The sequence below is a fragment of the Erythrolamprus reginae genome, chromosome 1 (assembly GCF_031021105.1).
Source record: "Erythrolamprus reginae isolate rEryReg1 chromosome 1, rEryReg1.hap1, whole genome shotgun sequence".
NCBI classification, from domain to species: Eukaryota; Metazoa; Chordata; class Lepidosauria; order Squamata; family Dipsadidae; genus Erythrolamprus; species Erythrolamprus reginae.
Window position 1 is genome coordinate 220,604,090 of NC_091950.1, and position 27,809 is coordinate 220,631,898.

At 41.9% G+C, this 27,809-nt stretch overlaps 1 protein-coding gene across 6 annotated transcripts in view; it reads left to right on the plus strand.

Annotated features, from left to right (window-relative positions):
• LOC139156524 (histone deacetylase 4) overlaps positions 1–27,809 on the plus strand; it is an 815,291-nt gene that overhangs the window by 666,046 nt on the left and 121,436 nt on the right. For all 6 annotated transcript variants that reach the window (XR_011557327.1, XM_070732257.1, XM_070732259.1 and 3 more), the window contains one exon: positions 11,698–11,817. Coding sequence is in view for 5 of the 6 variants with exons in the window: in XM_070732257.1 (XP_070588358.1) it covers positions 11,698–11,817 (120 nt within the window). In the remaining variant the exon portion in view is untranslated. The remainder of the gene's footprint in view (positions 1–11,697; positions 11,818–27,809) is intronic.

Below are 27,809 nucleotides of genomic sequence, written 5' to 3' on the forward strand. Positions count from 1 at the left end.
AGGGAGTTGAACTCGATGGCCATCATGGTCATCATAATGGGTGGAGCTAAATTAACATACACAGAGTTAACTATTTAATTACTGAATGTCTCTGAATGTCTCTGGGACTGGTAATACACAGCATGACACCCCTTCTTTGGCAGTCATCAGGGACATTGGTTCACATAAGGCACATTTTCTTGGATAGGTATTCGTGTTGATCAGCTGGCAATGGCTTATTCAGCAGGTCAGCAATCTGTTCAGTAGTAGGCACATATTGTATTTTCACGAATCCTTGTTTTACGTATTCTCTTGTGTTTTTATACCTTATGTCGATGTGCCGTGAACGAGCTCCAACATATTCAGATTCAGCTATGAACGTGACTGAAACATTATCCTCCATAATAATAATTGGTTTCATGTGACTTTCCCAAATACTATCAATGAGAGCAGAAAAAGAGGTTAAAGCATTACAACAATCAGAAACACATGCATATTCAGCTTCAGTTGAAGAGCAAGAAATAAACTTCTGTTTTCTAACTTTCCAATAAACTGGACAACCATTCAAAAACATTATATAACCAGAAGTACTTTTTCGTGTTTCTACATCACCTGCCCAGTCAGCATCTGCATAACAAATCAATTCAGGATACTTATCATGTTTCAGCTCCAGGAACAACTTCATGCCCTTTGTATATTTCATGTATCTCAGCAGTCTATTTATGCATGTCCAATGGAACGTAGTTGCTCTGCCAACATACCGTGACAAAAGATTCACACTCAGTGAAATGTCAGGTCTTGTCCAACTGCTGATATATAGTGATGACCCAATTACTGACCGATACAGCGTTTGGTCTTCAAATGGAGGATACTCTTGTTGAGTTAACCTGTAAAAATCAGTTTGCATAGGGGAACGACAAGTATGTGCATCAGACATGTTACAATTATGCAAAAGTTGGTCAACCTTACTTCCTTGCGAGAGGCAGAACCCCTTCTCAGTTTTCTCAATCTGAACACCTAGATAATCATTAATATGCCCTAAACTCTTCAAAGTGAAATGTCTTTCTAGATTTTTGGCAAAAGTTTCACTCATACGTTTGTTAGGACCAATGTAAACAATATCATCAACATAAACAAGAATAATTTCATAAGCTTTACCTTGCCCTTTTGTAAACACGCATTCATCAGAGTCGGACTTAATAAAGCCCATTGAATTTAATTTGTCATTGAGACAGCGGTGAGACTGTTTCAATCTGTAAAGGCTTTTCTGCAGGTTCCAGACATCCCCTTCTTGGTCCTGGAACCTGGGCGCACTCTTTACGTAGATCTCTTCATTTAGATCAGCATTCAAATAGGCAGTCTTGACGTCAAACTGAAAAACTTTTAAGTTCAAGGCAAAAGCGGTAGTTAGGGCAATTTTGACATTTTCATTTTTGACAGTGGGTGAGAAGGTATTTGTGTAATCTTCAGGATACACCTGTGAGTACCCCTGTGCTATTAGTCTTGCTTTGTATATCTTTTCATCATTTGGTTTTTGTTTAACCTTGTACACCCAACGTGTGCCAATAATCTTCTTGTTTATTGGAGGCTCAACTTGTTGGAACACCTTAAGTTTCTTTAAACTGTCCAGTTCATTTTCCATAGCCTCATACCATTTTTCTTGTTCAGATTCAGGCAAATGTCTTATTTCAGAAAAATTCTCATGAGGAACTGTAACATTGTTACATAAGAAAGGAAAAGGTTTGTGTAATACTTGCTGTTGATATCTCTTTGGAGGAGTTCCTTTGGTGGTTCTCTGTGAACGCCTTGGAACCTTGGTCCATCCTTCATCATGATCATCTCCGTCTCCAATTGCATCGTCAGGAACATCATCTGCGACTGTTAAAGACTGTCCATCATCTGGAACATCTGGAACAGCTACCTGAGGGTCAGGTTTCACTGCACCTTGAACATCATCTTTAGGAAAATAAACTGAAGTATCATTACTGTGTATTCTGGACCAATTGTATCTTCCTCAAATTTAGCTGAATTAGAAACAACAGCTGTATGATAAGTTTCAGCAAATTTGTAGTACTTAGAGCTTTCATCAAAACCGATGAATCTCATTCTCTGTAACACTGTACCTCCTTTTCTTCTTTGATCTAGTGGAATGTTAACCATGGCATACGAGCCAAAAATGTGGATGCTATGAATATCAGGCTTCTTTGCATGAAGCAAATAGTAAGGAGTCTCTTGTATAACACTACTCCACGTTCGGTTAACAATGTAATTAGCATACCTGAGTGCTTCGCCCCAGTATAGATTGTCCATGCCAGCATCCTCTAGAAGACAATGAAACATAGTCTGTAGGACCCCCTGGCATCTCTCTGCGATCCCATTCAAAGCAGGGGATGATGGTGCTGACGTTTGATGACGGATTCCATTTCTTTTCATCCATCCTTGGAACTGCTGGGACATGAATTCTCCACCATGATCACTCTGGATTCTTCTGATCCGGACATCGTATTGTGTAAGTACTTCTGCAGCAAAGTCTTTAAAGATCTGAAAAGCCTTAGATTTTTGTTTCGTTAGAAACACAAAACCATATCTGGAATAACTATCGACAATAGTCAAGAAATACTTACAGTTACCTTTAGTAGGCCGAAATGGACCGACAATGTCGATGTGGACCAAATCAAAATTGCGTGTAGACAAACATAGGGCATGCTTGGCAACCGGAGTTGCCTTTGACTTGGCTGAATTGCAAATTTTACAATCAAGATGAACTTTGCAATCACTATCAACTTTAAAACCATTCACAAACACAGGCATCTTTGCTAAAACTTGAAAAGATATGTGGCCCAAGTGACGGTGCCATCTATGAACACACCTGGAATGAAAAGATTTGTTTGTTAATACAGGTTTAACATTAGAAACATCATTGGGGACCCTTTGGACTTCATTGGCTTTAAGAGCCTTTGCATCTATAGTGGCAGCAGGTTTTCTCTCTGGACCTGTGCCTTCGCCCTTTGGAACTTTTATACTTCCATCAACCTTTGGAGGAGGATTTGGCTTTAAGTAATAAACACCCCCAATAGGGATACCGGTTGCAAGGATTCTGTCATCCTTCAAGATGTAAGCTTCTGTTAGTGTCTGAGTCACTTTAGTCCCTAAATCTTCATTCAGGCGGTACACGCTGAGTATGTTCCCTTTTCCACTTGGAATGTAGAAAACACACGAGATGAATTTGTCCAATTCTTTTATGTAGATAGTTCCTTCTCCTTCAACTTTGCACAGATGGGCTGCTACACCAACCACTTCTTTGACATCAGTCTTATGAAATTCTGTGAAAAGTTCCTTCTGGTATACGATGTGAACGGCTGCTCCACTGTCTAATGTCTATCAGTGACGAATGTCATATTGTGGACTCTTGTCTGGAACAGTGCTAAGTAGGAGAGTGTTGACATAAAAACTTTTCTCACCTTTTGAGTCTCATTGAGCTGATCTGGAATTGCTGGAGCCTCGACCCCTGGATCCTCTCGAACGTGTTACTTTGGGCAGAGTAGGATATGAAGGAGATTCAGAATTGCCAGATTGGGAACCTTGGGGATCGTTGGATTGAGATCGTGGAGCGTCATCTCTCTTTGGTTGTTTCTGGCGTGTATATCTGGAAGTGTAGCCCTTTTGTTGTTAGCTTTTAGCCAATGTAGGTTTGCATACAGAAGACATAGGTCTGAGTCTAGTGTGCATAAGCCCTTCTTCTTCAGTTAGCATCTTACAGAATCTCTGAGTAGTTTTATGGGCTAATGGCATGCTGTTGAATTTAAAAACAGCTTCTTTCCATTCACGACTGAGGGAATTTATGATGGCAGCATTTAATTGCATGTAATCTATGTTATAGCCACACTCTGATAAGTCTTTGTGCATTCCTAATATCTTAGATAAATGTGGAGCAATTTCTTCTCCAGGCTTTAATTTTGCTGAGAAAAGCTCAGAGATTAACAGAAAGTTTCCCTCATCAGAATCTGGCCTGAACAGTTCATCCCGTGACTCTAATAATTCTCCTGAAGTAATATCATATGGGTATCTTACTGATAAATCAAAATCCAAGGACATGAGAATAAGGAGAGTAGCTCTTATATCTGATTCCCTTTCTTCCTCAGTCTATTGCCTAATTGGAGGATCAAAAGCCATATGATCCACTTGTTGAGTGATCAAAATCAATCTGATCTGATGTAACCAGGTCTTATAATTATGTCCATTGCTTTTTAATTTTGACTCAACTTTCAGTGTTGCTAAGGTGATTGCTTGTCTTGTAGATGCAGCTGGCAGGGCTGCTGGTTGTTGTACTTGTGGTACAGGAACTGGTGGCAATTGGACTGGCTGAGGCGCCTGCACCGGCAATGATGGTGGAATTGGCAAGGGGGATTGCCTCTGTCGCTGTACAGGACGAGCTGGAATTTGTGGGCGCTGGTTCCATTGCATCTGTGTAGCTTGGGTCGCCTGTGATGCTTGTGGTCTAACAGCAGATTTATTAGCCACAGTTTCCCTCAGACGTCTTCTTTGATCTGCGAAGGCCTGAAGGAGATCTTTAGAACCAGTAACTGATTTAAATTTGAAATCATGCAATCCACTAGAGGCCGCTGCAGGGTAACTTTCTGCAGCTGTTTGGGTATACTGAGCCCCCTTAATGTCACTTGAGGAATGCTTTTGTTCAGAGACACAGCGTAATAGCTTTCGCTATCTCTCAGCGCATGCTCGCTTTGGATGTCTATATCAGGAGAGACAGACATTCCTTTTCTTGTAGACGTGGCCTCTTGGCATTCCTGCGTATGCTCGCTTTGGTTAATGGAGAAATGCCCAAACTCAGTTTTTAAAAGTTTCATTTGAAGTTCTTTGAGTTCCCTTAATTGCTTTCTATAGACACCTAAGTCATCCATATAATCATCATGTACACTTTTCTGCTTTAATGTTATTGAACTTCCAAGACTATCTAGATAAGTACAGTAAGACTGTACATCTTGGATCCCCTGTTCACAGCGTGCAATTGTGGCTTCAATTCTGTCTAAATCAGAAAGTGATTCTCTGCTCTTGATGGAGCTTTGAGATTTTTTATTGTCACAATGCTTAGTGATGATAAAATGCTTCCCTTCGCTTTCAAAGGGAGCTGTGAGGATTGACCGCTTTGAGAAAAGCCGGTACTTGGAGATTCAGAACAGAAAAGGGTTGCTTCCTGAATGTCACATTCTTCACTAGATTTATGAGCTGCAATGAATCAAATCCGGAGGCGACGGGTAAAGTTACAGAAAAGGCTTCAAAACGAAGTTACTTTTATTAATAGAAAACAATAAAATCAGATTTGCCTGATCACAGGCTCTTACTGCACGTCTACATAGCTAGAAAGTTATACGCAAGATGGAGATTTTCTCCTTCTTCACGAACAAGAGAGAGAGTGATGCTGGCTGTCTAGACAGGATTTTACATCATAATGGGTGGAGCTAAATTAACATACACAGAGTTAACTATTTAATTACTGAATGTCTCTGAATGTCTCTGGGGCTGGCAATACACAACGTGACAAGGCAGGGGTAGGCAAAGTTGGCTCTTCTATGACTTGTGGACTTCAACTCCCAGAATTCCTGAGCCAATCATACTAGCTCAGGAATTCTGGGAGTTGAAATCCACAAGGAGAGATTCAACATGGAGATAAGGAGGAACTTCCTGTCGGTCAGAGCGATCAACCAATGGAACAACCTACCAGCAGATGTTGTGAACTCCAACACTCTGGACATTTTTAAGAGAAGATTGAACTGCCACTTGACTGGTGTACTATAGGGTTCCTGCTTGGGCAGGAAGTTGAACTCGATGGCCGTCATGGTCCCTTTCAACTCTAACAATAAATAAATAAATAAAATAAATATATAAATGTCATAGAAGAGCCAACTTTGCCTACTCTGGGTCTAGGCAATGGTTTTTGGTGCCTAAAATTATGCTCATAATCTTCTAAACTTTGAAAAGAAATATTAATTTTATTAAGAGTAAATAAGACTTTACTTACTTGTTGTTGAATATTTACAAGGCATACAGTGGGGAATTTAACTCCTTTTAATTATTTTCTAAATATTGTTTGAAAGTGCAATTAGATTATTCTATAATCGCTTGAGTAATAGACGTAAAGGAAATACAGTACCATGAGTAAGAGCAATGTTCCATGTGAAACAAAAATCAAGAAAAGAAGTACAGTGGTACCTCTATTTATGAACTTATTTCTTTCCATGACCAGGTTCGTAAGTAGAAAAGTTTGTAAGTAGAGGCAATTTTTCCCATAGAAATCAATGTAAAATCAAATAATGCGTGCAAACCCATCCCAAAACTCACCCCTTTTGCCTTATTACCGCCAGCATTCCGATTCTTGTTCGGGGATGGGTGGAAGAGGTGGGGAGGGAAAGACAGCGGAGGCTGCCTGGAGGGAGACTCATGGGTGGATTGACATGTGCGGGAAGCTGCCTGGCGGCTTGTCAGCTGGCAGGACTTCCACCCTCCTTGAAAGTTTTTGTCGGCAGCGGCAGGCAAAGGAGAATCCGGAGGAGTCCCTTCCGGGCGCCCAAAGCAGCGGGCTTTAATTCCGCCTACCTTCCATTCCCGCGGAACCTCCCCAACACCTCCCTGCCAACCACCAAGGAAGAAGAAGAGAGCAGAAAAGTTGTGAGGGACGGCAGAAGGGCCTGCATGAGGAACTAGAAGGATGCCTGTGGGGCAGGGTGGGGAGAGCCGGGCATAGAAGGAGGAGGGTGCAAGGCAGGGTTTATCCCGAAAGTTGTGGGAAGGCGATGCCCAGCCCTTGCTCCCGAAAGCCAGGCCACAAAGCGAGTGTTGGAGTTGCCGCGGTCTTTTGGGTCTCCAAGTTTTAGCCACTTGGCTTCGGCGCACAAAAGCTGAGGATGGGTGCTCCCTTCTGGTGACAGGGACTCGAACAGAATGACCCTCCGTTGGTGTTTTTGCCGGTCCATGGTGAGAAACTGGCTGGAAATGTGCTTCTTTTTCCTGTCGCCACGAGATTCCCCCGGCGGCAAGCAAGGCTCAATGTCCTGACTCCCAAGGAGCTCGTTCGCCTGTCTTCCCAGTCCTGAAATCGCCTCACAAGAAAAGGAGGCAACGACGTACCTGCGGTTAAAGATGGAAGGAGAAAGTCTCTTCTGGACAGGAAGCGCTAGATGATGCCCAGAGGCAGAATGCCAAGGTGGCTTATGTTCCAGTGGGAAAAGTTTCCTCCGGATTTGTTTTCATCGCTGCTGGGATCATTTCTTCATAGCAACTTTTTTCTTTTCTTTCATTCGGTTAAAAGCGCCACCCTTCATTTATTCCTCCTTTCCACTCTCCCTCTGTCTCTCCGAGCATCTGGGCTTTTTAAGTGAGGGAGGCTGTGTTTATTTTCTTTCTCGGAGCTTGGGAAGGAGAGGACGGGGCAACAAGAGACCCCTGGCTTGCCTGCTTCCCCCCAACACACACACACATACCTTTCTTCCTCCCCCCCCCCCTCTCAACCCCTGCTCCAGGCTGTATAATCATCAGATCAAAGTTTGAGGGGTGTTTGTTTTTTCGGAAAGCACCTGGAACAAAGTTTTAAAAAAAATACCCCACCGTGGGGTTTTAATGGAGATGTTAACAAATGGTCCACCGGCTCTTAAAAAGGCTCCTTTTCTGTTTTAGGAACAAGTTGGTTTGTTTTCACTGAATGGAACCTCGCAGCTTCGAAATGTCTTTTCTCTCTCTCTCTCTTTCTCTTTTCCTTCACACGGCTCAGACTGAGGTTTTCCAAGGGCTTTTTTTTCCTAAGGTCGGGGTTGGAGGAGAGAAATGGCAGCAAAGTCACTGGTGAGAGATTTTTATTACAAAGTAGCTGGACGGGGGTTTGCATCGGGAACGTTTCCCCCTTTTTGTACGTCCAGTTCTATCTTCTAAGCACAATTAAAATCTCTCCAATTTGGAATAAGATCACTGATCTATCTCCTTGTTTCCGAGCTGATAGACTTTGTTTCTTTGCTCCTCCAAAGAGCCTTATGCTCACTCGGAAAGCAGCCTTGGTGGGAATGCCTCCCTCTGCTCCCCCACCCCCACATCACTTTTCTTGCTGGAGGTTTTTACTTCTCTGCTGTTCACGCTTCAACCTAATGTTTCAGAGGAAAACTTGCTCACCCGCTCTTAAACACGTTCTTTGATTTTAAAAAAACCCAAAGTGGCTAAAGGATCTGATGGCAGTTCGGTTCTCTTAATACTACCCAAGGTGGGGCTTGCCTGCTTCACCCAACACACACACACACAAACGCGCCTTTCTTCCCCTCCCCCATCCCATCAACTCCTACTCCGGGCTGTATAATCATCAGATCAAAGTTTGTTTTTCAGAAAGTACCTTGAACAAAGTTGAAAAAAACCCCCCACCACGGGGTTTTAGCATAGATGTTAACAAATGGTCCACTGGCTCTTAATTTTTTATTACAATGTAGCTGGTCGGGCGTTTGCATCGGGAACTTTTCCAACCTTTAAGACTATCCACGGTGAGGCTTCCCTGCTTCCCCCCAACACACACACAAACGCACCTTTCTCCCTCCCTCCCCTCCCCTCAACTCCTGCTCCGGTCTGTATAATCATCAGATCAAAGTTTGAGGGGTGTTTGTTTTTCGGAAAGCACCTGGAACAAAGTAAAAAAACCCACCGTGGGTAGTATTTAGGATGGGAAAAGTTCCCAATGCAAATCCCCGTCCAGCTACTTTGTAATACAAATCTCTCGGTGGTGACTTTGCTGGCGTTCCTCTCCTCCAACCCCAACCTTAGGAGAACAGAGATTTGGGATCTTTATAGACTTTTGTGGATGTTGATTTTGACATCGGATACCCATGCTCTTTATTGGTTTATATTTTTTTGAGGGTTTTTTTTACATCGGGTCTATATACCCAGTTTGATTGGATTTTTTTTTTAAATTGTGGATTCCTTTTGGGCATCAGATTACAAATACTTTTGTTGATGCTCTTGGCATCAAGTTTCCATACCACTTGATTGGATTATAATTTGCTGATTGGATTTCTGATTGGATTATAAAAATCAATTATCAAACAATGTACTTAAAAATATTCCTGGACTTCTGGTTCTGGCGTTGCTCTGCTAGCTGGGTAGTCTCCGTCTCTCTTCGGGGCTACTCCGGCTTTTCGTGAAATTTGGTACTTTTTTTGGCGACTTCTGACCCGCAAAGTGGGAGGTTATTAGTTAAAGTACTAAGCCAAGCAGACTTGTTTGGGTGATCACCTTTGGGGGGGGGGAATGGCCACAAAAATCTCCCACCTGCACTCAATTTCAGTAAAATATTTGGGAGGTATAGGAACATGGCTGTAGGATCCCTTGGTTGTTTTTCTGCAGCAGCACTGCCCCCATCACCATATTACTAATATCTGCTGGAAGAACCAAAGGAGCATTTGGGTCAGGATATTTTCGCATTGGCTCTGCTGCAAACAGCCACTTGAGTTTTTGAATGCCACTTGGCATTCCATTGTCCATTTCTACAGTTTGAGTTTTCCCTCCCACTTTATCTTCAAGTTAGTGATGGGGAGAGCTGCTTGCACTTTTTCAGGATCCATTTGTATCCCTTTGTTGGAAATGCAGTATCCCAAATAGTCAATTTTGCTTTGGTGAAATTCACACTTTGACATCTTATGAACCCCTTAATAATTAATAATAATAATAATTTATTAGATTTGTATGCCGCCCCTCTCTGAAGACTCGGGGCGGCTCACAACAATAATAACAGTGTGACAATGTAAACAAATCTCCAGACCTGGAGCCTCAACCATTAGCTAGCCGCCATTAGCCAAGGAGACTGCGTGCTAGAAAGAGTTGCTTGAAGAATTGGAAGTCATCTGGAAAAGAAAAGGGGATGTAAGTTTTTGTGCTGGAGTTGTGGCGAGGAGAATTGACTGTTAATTTGAGCGTTGCTGCTGGAGGGAAAAATCTTTTTGTTACTTTTTGTTTATGGATTACAGGAAAAGGAGTTCAAGAAATTGGGGAGATGGCTAAATGGATACTATAATTGCTGTTTTTAATTTCGAATGGAACTAGAAGTTAACGTCTAAAAATCATCTTGGAAGAATATTGGTGAATTTGTAAAAACGTAGTATTTTTTTATATATATATACTATTTGGATTTAAAAGTTGAAAAGCTGGGGAAAAAAACAATAGTAAGAGATTTAAGACGGTATGGTTACCACCTATTGGTAGAAACTGTACTTGTGAGAAAGTTCTTCGAGTTGGATTTTTTTGTTTACTTAGACAATTCCATCTGTCCATTCATTACCCTGGGGGGGAATTATTGACCCCCTCAGAGAGGGTCCGCAACTTGGGCATCCTCCTCGATCCACAGCTTACATTAGAGAACCATCTTTCAGCTTTGGTGAGGGGGGGCGTTTGCCCAGGTTCGCCTGGTGCACCAGTTGCGGCCCTATCTGGACCGGGAGTCACTGCTCACAGTCACTCATGCCCTCATCACCTCGAGGTTCGATTACTGTAACGCTCCCTACATGGGGCTATCTTTGAAAAAGTGTTCGGAAACTTCAGATCATGCAAAATGCAGATGCGAGAGCAATCATGGGCTTCCCTAGGTATGCCCATGTTACACCAACACTCCGCAGTCTGCATTGGTTGCTGATCAGTTTCTGGACACAATTCAAACTGTTGGTTATGACCTAAAAAGCCCTTCATTGCATCGGACCAGAATATCTCTGGGACCGCCTTCTGCCGCACGAATCCCAGCGACCAGTTAGTTCCCACAGAGTTGGCCTTCGCCGGGTCCCATCGACTAAACAATGTCGTCTGGCGGGACGCAGGGGAAGAGCCTTCTCTGTGGCGGCCCCAACCCTCTGGAACCAGCTCCCCCCGGAGATTAGGATTGCCCCCACCCTCCTTGCCTTTCGTAAACTCCTTAAAACCCACCTTTGCTGTCAGGCATGGCGGAATTGAGACATCTCTCCCAGGCCTATATAGTTTATGCATGGTATGTTTGTGTGTATGTCTTGCTTTTTTAAATAAGGGGTTTTTAGATATTTTTAAATATTAGATTTGTTGTACATTGTTTTTATTATTGTTGTGAGCCGCCCCGAGTCTACAGAGAAGGGCGGCATACAAATCTAATGAATGAATGAATGAATGAATGAATAAAATCCTCCCGCCTTCAGTAAGATCCTAAAGATATAGCTTTGTCATTTGCTTGGGGCTCCAACAGGGGAATATCATAGTGGAGGTGATTGATCGATTACCCTACCTTTCCTCTATTCTGCTCCCATGCTCCCTATCTTTTAATTTGTGTTTGTGTCTTATTTAGGCTTTTATCTTTGTACAGTTTTTATTTTTAAGATTGTAAGTCTCTTACCTTAGGATAAGTTAAATGGGCAGCCAATAACTGTTATAAATAATAAACAAACACCAAGTTATGAGCTTTACTCATATGAGATAGTCAACTCCAAATTGTACATTACAATTTCTGGGATGTCATTAGCACAACGATTTATGACAATTTTAAAACTGTACCGTTGATGTGGGAAGAGTATGGTTAATTTAAAATCACAACATATTCTGAGATGCAATCCAAAGCATACCATGCTACATATAATTGGATTGTTTACTTCCATAATTGATCCATCTTAAGAGCCACTTGTAAGTAATACGTCTGATGTATTGTAATGTCTGTCATTTAAGGATGTACATCATGGAAATGGTACGCAGCAAGCTTTCTACAGTGATCCTAATGTCCTTTATATTTCACTGCATCGCTATGATGATGGAAACTTCTTCCCAGGCAGTGGAGCCCCTGATGAGGTAATAATATGATAAATATGTTTTTTCAGATTTTTTTGTAATACAATTTGGAAATTCAAATGATAAAATGCTGGGTCTTGCAATACAAGTGAGGGAATCTGATTTCTTCCACTTTCAGAAGTAAATGTTTTAGCTTTTAATTCTCTAAAATTGTTAGGTCCCACCCCTCAAGTCCATGACAGCTAAATTTAACTATCGCAACATCAATTCTTCGCGTTTTGGATTTTATCTGTCTCTATATAAAATTTAGATATACTTACATGAATATAGAAATAGTATTTGGATTTATATACCACTACATAGTGCTTTACGGCACTCTCTGAGCAGTTTACCAAGTTAGCATATTGCCCCCAACAATCTGGGTCCTCATTTTACTGATCTCAGAAGGATGGAAGGCTGAGTCAACTTCTAAACCTGTCAGGATCAAACTTCAGACAGAGTTAGCTTGTAATATAGCATTCTAACCACTGTGCCATCAGGCATCTTGATATATAGCTAGCTATTCCTCAACTTATGACAAAAAGTGAGGTCAGAATTTATGTTGCTAAGTGAGAAATATGTTAAGTGAATTTTGCCCCATTTTACAATTTTTCTTGCCACAGTTTTAAAATGAATCGGTGCTATTTTTAAATTAGTAATATGATTAAGTGAATCTGTCCTCCCCATTGACTTTTGCTTATCACAAAAAAGGATCACAAGACCCTAGGACATTACATCTGTTATAAATATGAACCAGTTGTCAAGCATGTGAATGTAAATCATGTGACAATGGGAATGCTGCAAGGGTCATAAATGTGAAAAATGGTTATAAGCCACTTTTTCAGTGTTATTGTAACTTTGAACAGTCACTAAATGAACTGTTGTAAATCAAGGACTATCTGTATAGTTTATATATGAAAAAGAGGTCTGCAAGGTACAGACTATACATACCTCAGAGACAGTCCAACACATAGTGATAAGATGTAAGGTACAGACAGGAATAGCATGAATTGAACAACAAAACCACATACCTTGCAGGATGTGGTACAGATGTACAGGAACATCTGCACAGGGTATCCAGGGGTTTGCAACCTGCAGCTCTGGAGCTGCATGTGGCACTTTCATCCCTCTGCTATGGCTCCCTATCCACTCAGGGAAGGATTTAAAGGGTGTAAGAGGAAGTAAGAAAGAAGGCGAGAACAGAGAGAATAAAAGGGGAGGTAGAGAAGGAAGGAAGAGGAAGGAGAAGGAAAAAGGAAGGAGGAGGAGATGGTAGTAGGAAATGGAAAAGAATGTGTAAGAAAGTAGATACTAGAGGTGGAAGAGCCACCTGAGATAGAAAGAGGAAAGTGGAGAGAGCAAAGATTGAGATGGATTGAATAATAAAATTAAAATTAGAATGTAACTTAGATTTGTTTATTTATTTATTTGTTTATCAGGTTTATATGCCATCCCTCTCCAAGGACTTGGGGCGGCTTATTGTACTATTGTTTTTAAGTAACAATATATGCATATTGATTTGTGTTGAAGGTATATGTGATTATGTTTTTGATGTGGAGGAAAATAAAAACAAATTACAAAAATAAAGTAGTACAGTGGAACCTCGACATACGAGCAGCTCTACTTACGAGCTACTCGAGATAAGAGCTGGGAGGGGAGCGACATTTTTGTTCGCCTCCCGAGCTCACATTCGGGATACGAGCGCCAAGGAGCTGTCTCCTGAAGCCGAACGCTAACTTCCGCGTTCGGCTTCAGGAGACAGCTCCTTGGCGCTCGTATCCCGCGTGTTTTAAAAGGTTGCAGCTGGCCTGGGGGGCTCGGGGGGGTGCTGGCAAGCCCCCCAGGCCGGCTGCAACCTTTTAAAACACGCGCGCCGCTTCGCAGCTGTCTCCTGAAGCCGAACGCTAACTTCCGCGTTCGGCTTCAGGAGACAGCTGCGAAGCGGCGCGCGTGTTTTAAAACGTGGCAGCCGGCCTGGGGGGCTCGGGGGGAAGCCCCCGAGCCCCCCAGGCCGGCTGCCACATTTTAAAACACGCGCGCCGCTTCGCAGCTGTCTCCTGAAGCCGAACGCTAACTTCCGCGTTCGGCGGCAGCGGTTTTTTTTTGTTGTTGCACGGATTAATTGACTTTACATTGTTTCCTATGGGAAACAATGTTTCGTCATACGAGCGTTCCAACTTACGAGCCTCCTTCCGGAACCAATTAGTCTCGTAAGTCGGGGTTCTACTGTACAACCTTTGTCTCATCGAGCTGAACTACAAGCCCCTTGTTGATTGGCTGCCACACCCCAATCCCTGAAGCTGCTCATTCAAACTAGCCAGTCAACAGCAAGCTGCCAGATTGAGCCAAACTAAGCCTGCAGGCCGTCATGGCAGAGAAGCCGGTCTTTTATTCTGATGGGGAAAGCTATTTTCCTTACATCTCAAGTTCTTACAGCTTCACGTGCTTCTGAATAGAATACTGTGGTTCTCTGCCATATGGGTCATTCTCTTCTGAAGCTCTTCAAAAAGTAAGTACAGTTACAGCCATGAGTTGGGTTAGGATAGGGAGGAGTAAGTGGAATCCAGGTTGCTAGCAAAGCAGACACATTATGGAGAGGGCCGAACAGAGTTTTGGAGGCTCCATTTCGGGCTGTAACAGGCCAGGAGAAGCCTGTAGAGCAGGCCCGCCCAGTATCTGTAACTGGCCCGCCAGCTATCTGTGAGTCTCGGTTTTACCTAGCAGCCGGCAGCTTAAATGCAGGCTGGAGATTATTGGACCTGCTTGAGAGAGAGAGAGAGAAAGAGAGAGAGAGACCTGCAGGCAGCTTGTTCTCCAAGGCGAAAGCCACACAGGAGAAAGAGTTGGGAGCGGCTTGGAACACCCGGTAAGTTTCCCTGCATGGTTTTGGGCAGTGTGTGTGTGTGTGTGAAAGAGAGAGAGAGAGAGAGAGAGAGAGAGAGACCTGCAGGCAGCTTGTTCTCCAAGGCAAAAGCCACGCAGGAAAAAAGATCAGAGTTTGCAAAAGCCAGAGGGGGGTGGGGAAGCTTGTTAAAAGCCACTCAGGAAAAAGATTTGGAAAGGGGAAAAAGAGAGTGGGAAAAGAGAGGGGGGGGGAGAGGGAAGAGAAAGAGAGGGGGGAGGGAGGGAAAGATAAATAATACTACAAAAGTTTTTCTTTTTTATTAGAAGCCCTGTAACAGAAGTCTTCAAACTTGGCAACTTTAAGACTTGTGGACTTTAATTCCCAGAATTCTCCAGCCAGCATAGCTGGGAGTTGAATTCTGGGAGCTGAAGTCCACAAGTTTTAAAGTTGCAAAGTTTTGGGACCGCATCTTTAGGTGTGCTGGCAATATAACAGGACATTCCTTATTTATTAAAATAATTTATATTTCATTTTTCCACAATCAGAATGATTTACAAAAAAATATGAAACTTCCACTTAGAAAAGAAAAGGAAAGGAGTAAAGGAATGGAATGGAATGGGAAAGGAAAGGAGAGGGGAGGGGAGGGAAGGGAAGGAAAAGAACGAAAGAAAATGAAAGAAAGAGGAGGGAAGGAAGGGGAGGGGAGAAAAGGGAAGGAGGAAAGAAATGAAATGTGAAAAAGAAAGGAAGGAAATGAAAGGGGAAGAGAAAGGGAGGGGGGAAATTATACAGTATTGGGTAGAACTGAGTTAATTATATTAGTCCGGCCCTCTAAAACCATCCCAATTTCTCATGCGGCCCCATGGCAAAATTAATTGCCCACCCCAGCTCTAGAGCCCCCTACGCTCCTATTTGGCTGGCACAGTGCTGCAGGAGGTCATCCATGCCAAAAACATTTTCACTAGCAAAGGCACTGTGGGCCAGTCCTATGCTATATCCGCACCAGCTCTACTGGCCAATCTACGCACCCTTGGGCCGAATCTAAACCCTGAACCAGAAGATAAGCTATACTGGACAATAATAGGGATGGGATGGCTGAATTCTAATCATGTAGCCATGGGGATGCTGCAACAGTCTTGTGAAAAACATTTATAAGTCACTTTTTTCAGTGCCTTTATAACTTCAAACAGTCACTATGTCAGCATCCCAAATAGCATCTGAGAAATAAATCAGATTCCAGTCTAAATCTCTCATGCAACGTTCAATTTATTAACAGAGCCATGCTGGTTACACTGTTGCCATCTCGATACTAATTTCCTTCCAGTACTCCACCCAAGTTAAGGTTCATAACTCATCCCCAAAGCCACAGGTTCATCATGAGGACCAGTCCAGTTGCAGGGATTCCATCGACCTCCTCCTTACAAGAACAAAGGATGTGCAGAACAAAGGATGACCTTGAACTTCAAAAAAGGAATTTGTGGCTAGTAATTTTCCCTCTCATGCGACTATCTCCCAGTAACCATGATACTATTCTACTGTGGCAGGCCAAAGTCTCTAATTCCAAATGGTGGCTTTGGCCTGACACACTAAAAGAATGGTTGTAAGTCAAGGATTACCTATAGTGGGGAAAGATGGCAAGAATGTGATGGACAGCAAGGAGGAAGCAGAACTATTAATTCCTTCTTTGCATCTGTCTTCACAAAAAGAAAAATAGTCCAGCCTATCAAAAGCAGCATCAAAATAGGCAAGGATTTGATAGGAGAATACCTCTCTGTGTTCAAATCTCCTGGATCAGATGGTTTATATCCCAGAGCTGGAAGAGGTAATCTCAAAACCAAGAATGAAATCTTTCATAGGTCCTGGAGCATGAGGGAACTGACAGATGACCAGAAAAGAATTGATGTGTTTTCAATCTTCAAAAAACTGCCAAAAATCCTCAATGGAGTTCTAAGTACAACAACAGATCAATAACATCAAGATCACAGGAAGTGATCCACATTTGGAATACTGCATCCAGTTCTGGTCACTATTATAACAAAAATAAAATAAAATGTTGAGACCTTAGAATTTGTGCAGAGAAGAGCCACAAAGCTGATCTTGTATGATTAAGGGAACTCGATTGATATGTTTAGGCTAACCAAAAAAAAGGGGGGGTGTTAGGGGCAGTAAAGGCAGTAAAAAAAATTTACTACCACTCTGTGGGCATGGCTTATTTTGTGGGTGTGGCTTAATGTCCATGTGACCGGGTGGGAGTGACTTGTCAACCATGTGACTGGGTAGGAGTGGCCTGCTGGCAATGTGACCCGATGGAAGTGGCTTGCCGATCATGTGATTGTCTTAAAGGTGGCCAACTTGACTGTCATTCACATCAAGGGTTAGAGTTAGGGTGCCTGGCCTCTCCTTGCCTCAAAGAGATACAATTTCCCTATTTATTTACTATTTCATTTCATTTATTAGATTTGTATGCCGCCCCTCTCCGCAGACTCGGGGTGCCCCACAGCAATAATAAAAACAATGTACAATAACAAATCTAATATTTAAAAATATCTAAAAACCCATAATTTAATAAACATATACACAACATACCATACATAAACTATATAGGCCTGGGGGAGATGTCTCAGTTCCCCCATGCCTAATGACAGAGGTGGGTTTTAAGGAGTTTACGAAAGGCAAGGAGGGTGGGGGCGATCCTAATCTCCGGGGGGAGCTGGTTCCAGAGGGTCGGGGCCTCCACAGAGAAGGCTCTTCCCCTGGGTCCCGCCAGACGACATTGTTTAGTCGACAGGACCCAGAGAAGGCCAACTCTGTGGGACCTGACTGAACATCCCAAATATACTATTTAATTTTATATATAGAGAAAATATATATATACACAAAAATATACATTATCTACTATATAAACTGTATGTGTATGTACACACACACACACATACACACACAGAGCTCTTCTAAAATTATACACATTCAATCTCAATTACTGTGATAGGAAAAACACACCCAGAGTCCACTTTCTGCCACACATTTAATCATAACTAGAACATTGCACATGCCTTCAGATGTACTTCCCTAGCTTGCACATCACTGTTAGAGCTAGGAAATGTCATGGGTTGAGTAAAACATGGTGAATCTCAGTTAACAATGCTCTTGCTTAGCAACCAAAATTTTGGGCTCAATTGGGGTCATAAGTCTTCCTTTCTTTCTACTTTTCTCTCTCCTTCCTTCCTTCTTTCCTTCTTTTCTCCCTCCTTTTTTGTCTGTCTTTCTTCCTACCTAACTATTATCTTTCTTTCTGTCTGTCTCTCTTCCTTCCTACCGTCTTTTTCTGTCTTTCTGCCTGCCTGCCTACCATCTTTCTTTTTCCATCTGTCTTTCTTCCTTCTTAACATCTTTCTTTCCATCTGTCTGTCTATTTTCCTTCCTTCCTTCCTTCCTATCTTCCTTCCTTCCTTCCTTCCTTCCTAGCATCTTTCTTTATTTCTGCCTCTGTCTTTCTTCCTTCCTAACATCTTTCTCTCTTTCCTTTCTTTCTGTCTGTTATCTATATACAAGGTTCAAGTTCGGAGACAGTATATCCACAAAGCTCTATATACCTACACCTATATCTAAATCAAAGGGTATCATTTCACCAAAGAGCTCTATTGCCTACTTGACCGGATCTTTCCACTAATCCTGGATAATTTAGAAGAGCCAAGCAATCAGGGTTTTATTCTATCTAGGCTTCAACAACACCTCCGAACCACCTCTTGGAAATCAAAAGAGTACATGCCCCTATTGTGGCGGCGAAACGATGGATGCTTGGGATATCAACGGGCTCTCTTTTATCACAACCCCTCACTTTGCAGCTCAAACCTACAAACAATAAGACCACTCTCCAAAGTCGCTGCATCCGGATCCACTCCACAAGATGCGAGGGTCGTCTCCGGCTTAGCATCTTCCGCTACTTTACATGCGTACAACCTGTTGCTCTCCACGTCGACAACACCCAACAACCAGGAAAACCAAAGGTGGGAATCTCCCCCAGCATTTTTGGCGCACGCACGCCATCCCTCCATCCATTTAGCCACCCTCGTATGCAAATTCCTACCCCTCTGGCCGGGTGACTCCCCGGCAGCTCCAGGCCAGTGGGCGTGTCAGCCTCCAGATTTGTTGCACTCAAGGAACGGCAAAAACCTGCCGCCCCTTTCCTTCGCCCCCTGTCTGTCTGTCTGCCTTCCTAGCATCTCTTTCTTTCTTTCTTTCTTTCTTTCTTTCTTTCTTTCTTTCTTTCTTTCTTTTCTTTTCTTTTCTTTTCTTTCCTGTACAAATATTTATAGAAAGGTGAAAAGGAGAGAGAACAGCCAAGTACCTGGCAGCGCATCTCTTCCCCACCCCCCTTTTCTTTTGCAGACAGATCTGGATCCAGGGCGTGTTGGAAGGAAAGGGTGGGGTGGGGGAGAGAGACGCAGTTTCCTTGCTTTCTATCTTCCTACACCGGTTCCTATAAATAGGTTTTCAAAATACAGTAGCATGGATTCAGCTTGCCTCAAAACCCAACTATTGCATGTTAAGAATGGGAAAGAAGACAAGAAGCATTTTCATTTTGCCACCTTGGGTTTGTTTGAACGTGGCCATTTGCAGATACGCTTGGTTGATAAAATAACAGGCTGCACATTAAGGTCCATGGCGTCCATTTGTTTTTGCAGCAGTTCCCCGCCAGCCTGTGCAATGAAATGGCAGGCCACACAAACCTAAGCCAACTGGGTTTTTTATTAAAATGCACCCACACACAGGTGCATGCCGCCCTTTGGTGTTTTCCCTCGCTTTGTTTCCTCCACATCAAGCCGGCTTTTTTCTCCTTTCTTTGGCTGTCGCCTGGCAGATGCAAAGCCCGATTTCTTCCCCTCAAGGGAACATTGGTGTGGGTGGAGAGAGATCCTCCTCCTCGCCTGCTTGCTTCTCTCCTCCTCCTCCCATGGAGTACCCACACACAACTGCTGCCACCAGCCAAGAAAGAAGGTGGTCCTATTTTTGGCCACGAGAAGAGGGCCTCCCCTAAGTAAAGTGAAAGCTGTGCCTCAGCTCCATGGTGTGCATCACACTTCGCAACCTTGAGCAGCAGCTGCCAGGTACTTGGCTGCTCTCTCACCTTTTCAAACTTTTGGCCGACTCTCCTTGGGCACCCTGGGAAAAGTGCTCACCTTCACTGGTGTACTTCGGGCTGAGGCACTTCATCAGCAGGCGGGCTGAGGTGGGGCGGGAGCTGCCCAAGGAGGGCCGGCCAAAGGGCCAAAAGGCGAGAGAGTAGCCAAGTGTCTTTTCGCCGCCACCCCGTCTCGGCCTGCCTGCTGATGAAATGCTTCAGCCTAAAGAATGCCAGTAAAGGCGAGCGCTCTTCCCAGGAGAGCTGGGCGAAGGGCAAAAAGGCGAGATGGGCTGGAGCCGAGTGCCTGGTGGTGCGTCTCTCCCCCACCCCCTTTCCCTCCAACATGCCCATGATCCAGAACTGGCTGCAAGGGGTTTGCCACCCCTTCCCCTCAGCACAGTCCCCCCATTTCGGAGCCAATGGAAACAATTGCCCCAAGTAGTCGAGGGTTGAAGCGGGTAAGAGGAGGCTGTGGCAGGTAGACTGGTTCCTTCCTTCACCTTCCCCCCTGCGTGGGGCAATTGTTTCCATCAGCTCCAAAATGGGGAGAGTGTGTTGAGGGGAAGGATTGCAAAGTTGGGCTTCGCGCTGCAAACAAGGGAGTCCCTCCAGCTTTGCAAGCAATGGTCTGCCCTCGCTGCTTTGCTTGTCGTCCGTCCCCCCCGCTTGGAAGCTTTTGTTCTCTCCAATTCAGGGCACAAGTGCCTTTGCCACCACTGCTGCTACTTCTGCCTCCTGACATCAGGAAGGTTCAAGTAGGGCAGACGGCTTCTGCTGCCTGGCGAAAAAACTGGTAATCCCGGAAGTGACTGTCTCCGGTCAGCTGAAGCTGCATGTGCAGCTTCATTTCCACCTGTGGAAGCCAGTTGCCCATCCCTGGTTAGGGGAGACCTGATAGCAGTCTTCCAATATTTGAAGTGCTCTCATAGGGACAATGGCAACAATTTATTCTCCATACCACCTGAGGGCAGAACAAGAAACTGGAAGCTTGTCAGACAGAGATCCAACCAGGAAGTAAGGAGGAATTTCCTGTAGTCAGATTAAACAATAGATTAATTGGCTCCTTCCCAGGAGGATAGAGGGCCATTGGGTGATCATCTGTAGACACATATAGTATGGCGAAATATTTAGATTTCACTACCCAATTTGCCACATGGTAGGCTTTAATAGCAGCTCTTACTTGCATTGAGTAAAGTTTGCTCATATTCTGTCAGCAGCATTCTAGATATCTCTATTCCATTTTATCCTTTTCAATTCCTCCTCTTGAGAGACCAAGAGATCCACAGGATTGCTTTGAACTGGTTGTATGGAGCAATCATTTAACAAGTGTTGCCTCTTCTAGATCTAATTTTGTCTCCTGGGCCTATCACCATTTAATGTTCAATTTCCCCCCCAAATCAACTACTTTTTAATTCATCCTTTGGATGTAAGATGTCTTTATATTTCAGTGTTTTGGTGGGGTCAGTTAAATTGGGGTATATTATGGCCTCCATAGTGGATAACCATTTTGGTACTTTTAAATAAATTTTCTTTTTTATTTCTTGCCACGTTTTTAAAAGAGACTTCCCTATTAGGTATTGATTAAAAGTGGTTTGTTTTTTCTCCTTTCCATAAATGTGTGTGCAATCCTATTTGCAGGTGATGGCCTTCTAGGATCAGTATTCTTTTATTAGATAGATTTATCCAATCTTTAATCCAGTTTAAGGAGGCTGCGGAATAATATAACTTCATATCTCGGAGTCCTAGGCTGCCTCTATCTTTACTACCTTGCAAATATGAAATTCTGGGTTTTCTATTATTCCATATAAATTTCATAAAACTAAATCTAAACTAATTGGGGCTGTTTGAAACAAGTATAAAAAATTAGGGATAATACTCATTTTTATCGCCGCTATTTTGCCAAGCATAGAGAGTTGTTGTTTTCCCAATATTTCAAGATCTTGATTTGTCTGGTGCATCAGTTTGTCATAGTTGTCTTTTTTAATAGTCGAGCATTTGTTTGTAATAATTGAAACCAGATTTTTAATCTTTTTAGTTATCTGTAAATTTAATTATCTATTCAATTCTTCTTCCTGTCTTGTCATATTCTTTGTTATCAATTTATTGATTTTTAACCCTGCAAATTTCCCAAATTCTTCTTTCTTTCTAACTAATTCCAATCCTGAAGTTATTGGTTCTTCTAAAAAGAAAACAACATCATTGGCATAGGCTTGACGTTTATATTCTTCATCTTTAATTTTGGTCCCCATAGATTTTCTTAATCTCTTCTCCTTGTCCCCCCCCCTTTAACTCATTTCCTCCAATACCAATTTTCTCCCCTTGTTTCTTTTTTGTCGCTGTAAATCCCAATATAAGCATTATAAATCCCAATACAGTAGTACCTCGTGATACGAACCCCTCATCATACGAACTTTTTGAGATATGAACCCGGGGTTCGGAATTTTTTTTGCCTCTTCTTATGAACTTTTTTCGCCTTATGAACCCGCCGCCGCTACCACCGGGATGCCCCGCCTCCGGACTTCCATTGAACATCTGCTGCTCAGCTGTCACCTTTCAAAACAGCCGGGGGGCTTCTCGGCGTTCTCTCGAACGCCAAACATCCGGGTTCGGTGTTCGGGAGAATGCCAAGAAGCCCCCCGGCTGTTTCAGAAGGTGACATCCGGGCGACGGCGCTTCTCGGTGGCCTCCCGAACCTGAACCCGAACTTTTGCCGAATTTTTCGGGTTCGGCATTCGGAAGGTGACAACTGAGCGGCGGTGCCCAGCAAGGCGCCCGTTTTTGCGATTTTGGGGGGGGGCTTGCACGCATTAATCGCTTTTCCAATGTTTCCTATGGGAAACATTGTTTCATCTTACAAACTTTTCAGCTTATGAACCTCCTCCGGGAACCTATTAAGTTTGTAAGACAAGGTATCACTGTATAGTCATTGGCTTGTTCTTCATTTTCAACATCATTTTTTTTCATCACTGTAAATCCCAGTGTACTCATCAATCTGCTTTTTCTCTTCTGACCTCTTCTCCTCTTGTTCTTCATTCTTTCCAGGTCCATTTCCTACTATTGTAATTTTGGAATATTAATTGTATTCCAGTTTTTTTCCATTTAATTTCTATCTCCAAGTCCCTCAGAACACCTTTTTAAGTCTTCACAAAGATATTTTAAAAATCCAGCCAGCTCTTCATAGTCACTCACCTCCATATCATCAAGATCACAGTTACAATTCCAAAAGTTTAAAATTAATCTCCGGCTGTTAGCATTAAACTGCTTTCCCAGCCTTTTATAAGTTCCAATCCAATCCCCAAGTTCACAAATACTCCATTTATGTACCAAGTCCATATTGAAGTTTTATCCAGTCCAAATTAATCCAAAATATGCCTTTAGGCGCAATAACTAATTGTACCTTCTTTTTAATTTTTTGAAGCTCTAATCTTTCTAACTAAGGTCACATAAGGTCAAAACATAATTCCACAATTCATGTAGTATTTCTTCCAACCAGCAGATGGTGTTATCTGTTTCCAATACAGTGGTACCTCGAGATACGAGTTTAATTTGTTCCGGACCTGGGCTCTTAAGTCGAGCAGCTCTTATCTCGAACGACTTTTCCCCATAGGAATTAATGTAAATAATTTTAATTGGTTCCAGCCCTCAAAAAACTCACAAAGTTAGTCTAAATTATGCAGAAAGACATGTTTTTAATGAAGAAATGTACATGTACATATAAATGAATAATGAAGTTTCTTTCACTTAACTTGTAAACTTTCTTAAACTTTTAAATTTACATATGTTCAACTTCTCTGCCACCCAATCCTGTAGGACAGAGGTCCCCAACCCTTTTTGCACCAGGGACCGGCTTTAAGCGATCAAGAGAGGAATGGGTGAATGAATGGATGGAGGGTGGGAAGGAAGGAAGGAAAGAGGGAAGGGACAGGAACAGAGGAAGGAAGCAAGGAAACTTATGAAAGGGGAGAGTAAGAGAGGAATGAGTGAAGGGAGGGAGGGAAGAAGGTGGGAAGGAGAAAGAAAAGAAGAAATAGAGGAAGGGAAGGTAAAAGAGAGAAAGAAAAAGAGAAAGAAAGAAAGAAAGAAAGAAAGAAAGAAAGAAAGGGGGAAGGGACAGGAACAGAGGAAGGAAGCAAGGAAACTTATGAAAAGGAAGAGTAAGAGAGGAATGAGTGAAAGGAGGGAGGGAGGGAAGAAGGTGGGAAGGAGAAAGAAAAGAAGAAATAGAGGAAGGGAAGGTAAAAGAGAGAAAGAAAAAGAGCAAGAAAGAAAGCTGCAAGCACCCCCCCCCGAGCCCCCCAGGCCGGTTGCAACCTTTTAAAACACGCGCGCCGCTTCGCAGCTGTCTCCTGAAGCCGAACGCGGAAGTTAGCGTTTGGCTTCAGGAGACAGCTCCTTGGCGCTTGTATCTCGAATTTGGGCTTGTAAGTAGAACAAAAATAATCTCTCCCCTCCCAGCTCTTATCTCGAGTTGCTCTTAAGTAGAGCAGCTCTTATGTCGGGGTTCCACTGTATCACAAATCTATTTCTTCCTTACAAAAGGTGTTTCTCTATCTTCCATCTATGCTCACTTTCAATTTTTATTAGTCCAGTTACTTTAATTTCCACCAAGTCTATTGCAAAACAGTCTCAAAATTGGGCTTTAAATCCAGCTCCTTTTAATTTGGTTTCTCTATTATCCTTCCCCTGCCTTCTCCATTTTGAAATTCTTTATCCCCCTTTAAATCTTGATATATTTTTTTTGACTTCCGGTCTGGCTTGAGATCACAGCGGAGTCTCCCGGGCAGGGCTCTGCCCCGAGACTCCTTTCACCCCTCCGAAGGTCGTGGATTGCAATCGGATCGGGTCCAGATGGCCCGATCCTAGAACAGGGGGCTCCCCTCTGTCCGAGGAGCCGCCGCTGAAGCTCCAGAGACAGCAGTCTGCCCTGCAGCTTCGGAGAAGGGAGAACCGATCCTCTTCCATAAGAGGGTACGGCCAGTGCGATCTCTCCAAACCCAGCGGGAAGCAAGGAAAAAGTTAAAAGAAAGTAAGGATTTCTGCAGCCTCTCAGACCGAAAAAGAATACAAAAGACAAGAAAAATTCAAGGTAAAATTTTATTGTTTCATGTTTTCAAACAGAACATTGGAATATAGAGAAAGTTACAAGTGAAAGTTTCCTTAAGGCGAAGGTGAAAGTTATTAGAAAACTCATATCCAACTGCGAAATAACAGCCGGATCTACTTTTCTTCACTTTCGTTTTTCTTGCCTTGAACTTGAACTTTCGAACATCTAAAAATTCTGGAAAATTAACCACATAATGCAAATTTGATATGATACCATGAAAGACTTAATTTGCAAAGTTGAATAAAATTGAATAAAATTTGGAATCCTCAAACCTTTTGTGAAACTGCATTCCGGGTTCTAATTTTTGACAGCGGAGTGATTAAGAACGTTTTTGCTTCACTTTCTTCTTTCTTCAAACAACAAAATGAAATAAATTAACTATTTGAATATAAATGATAAGGAAAATGAACTGATACATTAAAGCTAAGAAGACTCATTTCTTGGACTGTTTGTTTTTGGATTACTCTCTTTGGATTACTCCCTTTGGATTACTTGCTGTACTTTTGGATTTCTAGCAGAGAGACTGCCTGCTTTGTCTTGGACTGCGAAATAAAAACTGACTCCATTTTAATAATTTTAAATTCGACCTGACTCTAATTGGAAAACCGTGGCTGTATAAAATATAATAACTTTGAAATCTCTTTTTTCCTTTTGACATCGTTGGACTAATGTGACTTTCCATCTACAAGGATTACTGGCTATATAAGAAGAATATAAGTATATAATATTGGTATATAACACTGACATTTTGCTCCTTAAATTTTACAGTGTTAATTTCTAACTTTTCTTTATTTTCCTTTTTCCCTTCGTTCTTTTTAAATAAAATTAACTTAGAATATATGCATTTCTAACTATCCTTGGTTTCCTGCTCTACTTTATTGAAATTAAAACCTTCTTTTTACAAAGACTGCTTCTTCTCTGTTTTCCTTTTCCTTTCTTCTTTCCTTCTTCTTTTTAGTTATACAATTTATTTTTCACTTCTCTTTCCTTATTACTACTATCTTTCCTCTCTGTATTGAATCTCAGCTTCTTTTTCCTTTGTTAAATTGTTTTTAAATTGTTTTGTCTGCCCTTTCTTTGGCCCAGTTAAATTAAGAAAACAAGATAACCTATTGTGAAATTTGCTAACAATTTTATTGATATCTTTGCTACATTATTAGTTTATATTTTATTGTGATATTTTAAAGAAAATTTGTTGAAAAATCAATTGAACAGGTTTGGAATTTATATGATTCTTTTCACTAAATATAAAATAATAAGAATTGTAAATTGGAAAATGTTGAGTACTTCAACCCATACTAAAACAGTGAAAAAGCAAACAGCAGCTGCAGCTTCATCACCTCAAAGTTCACCCTACCCTTCTCCGGCACACCAGACTGTATCTGTAACCATGTTTACTAAAGAGAAGGAGAAAGAGAAACCACAACAGCCTACGCTTACAACAATACAAGAGACTTTGAATGCAATGAAGGACTTTATGCTTAAATCACAAGATGATGCAACTCAACAAAGAGAAGCCATAAAAGATGATGCAACTCAGCAAAGAGAAGCCATAAAAACAGAGATGGCTGAATTCAAAACAGAGATGGCTGAACTCAAAGCAGACACGGGAGAAATGAAAGCACAGATGAAGGAGATTCAACAAACTTTGAAAGAAAGCGAAGATCGAGTCAAAACAGTTGAAGAGAAGACTGATAAAATGGAAAAAAGAATGGACTATCTTGAGGACAGAGCTGATTCAAGATACAGAACATATGATGAATCAATCACTCAGTTGGAAATGCAACGTGCTTCGTATGGGCTACGATTTCAAAATATAATAGAAGAAAAAGATGAAGATTTAAATATGACTTTGGCGGAAACCATTGGAGGAATCCTCCAGGCAGATCCCATGGAAATAATGAAAGAAATCGATGAAGTTTTCAGAATTTCGAATAGCTACATATGTCGCCACAATCTTCTGAGAGAGATTCACATCAAGTTTACAAGAAGAACTTTAAGAGATGATATACTGCACTGGGCAAGAACTGGAAAACTGCAACACAAAGGAACAGAAATAAAAATATTAAAACAAGTCCCAAGAAGTGTCAGAGAAAGCAGAAGAGACTACCATTTCCTAACCAGAGTCTTGATTAAAGAAAATATAACTTTTCGTTGGCTTATTCCACGAGGACTATCATTAACTTGGCATTCTAAAAGATACAAATTGGAAAATCTGGACCAGGCAAGAGATTTTTTTGAAAATAGTGGAATATGCCAACTGGACCAACCAGTAAAGGAACGGACAGTACAACAGCAACCAGTAAAGGAATTGACGGTACAACAGGAGGAAGTCATGGGGGCAGCTGCTCAAGAAGAAGAGCAGGACCAAGACGCTAGAAGAAAGCAACCACAGCGCGAAACCAAAAAGCAAAACAAATGACAACACTGAAAGATCTAAAAAATTTCTCAGTAAATGTAAATGGACTGAATGAACCAAAGAAAAGAAAACAAATGTTTTATTACAAGAAGTACATATTAAAAAAAGCAATCGGAAATTATTATTAAATCCTAAAATTGGAAATATGTATGCTGCATTAGCAGATCAAAAAAAAAGAGGAGTAGTGATGTATGTTGAGAATTCTATAAATTCCAAACAATTATTTATAGACGATGAAGATAGAATTTTGATTGTCCAAGTTAATATTGAATCTAGACCTCTTGCTATTGTTTCTATTTATGCCCCAAATGTTGACCAAATGACTTTCTATAAAAAAATTACATCAAAAAATAGCAGAGTTAAACATTGAAAATATGCTAATAATTGGAGATTTTAATGCTATTACAAATAGACAGCTAGATCACTCGGGGGGGGGGATAGTAAAAAGAAAAAAAAGAATTTACTACCTACCACCTTTCAAAAAATGAAAGCAGAACTATTATTAAACGATATTTGGAGG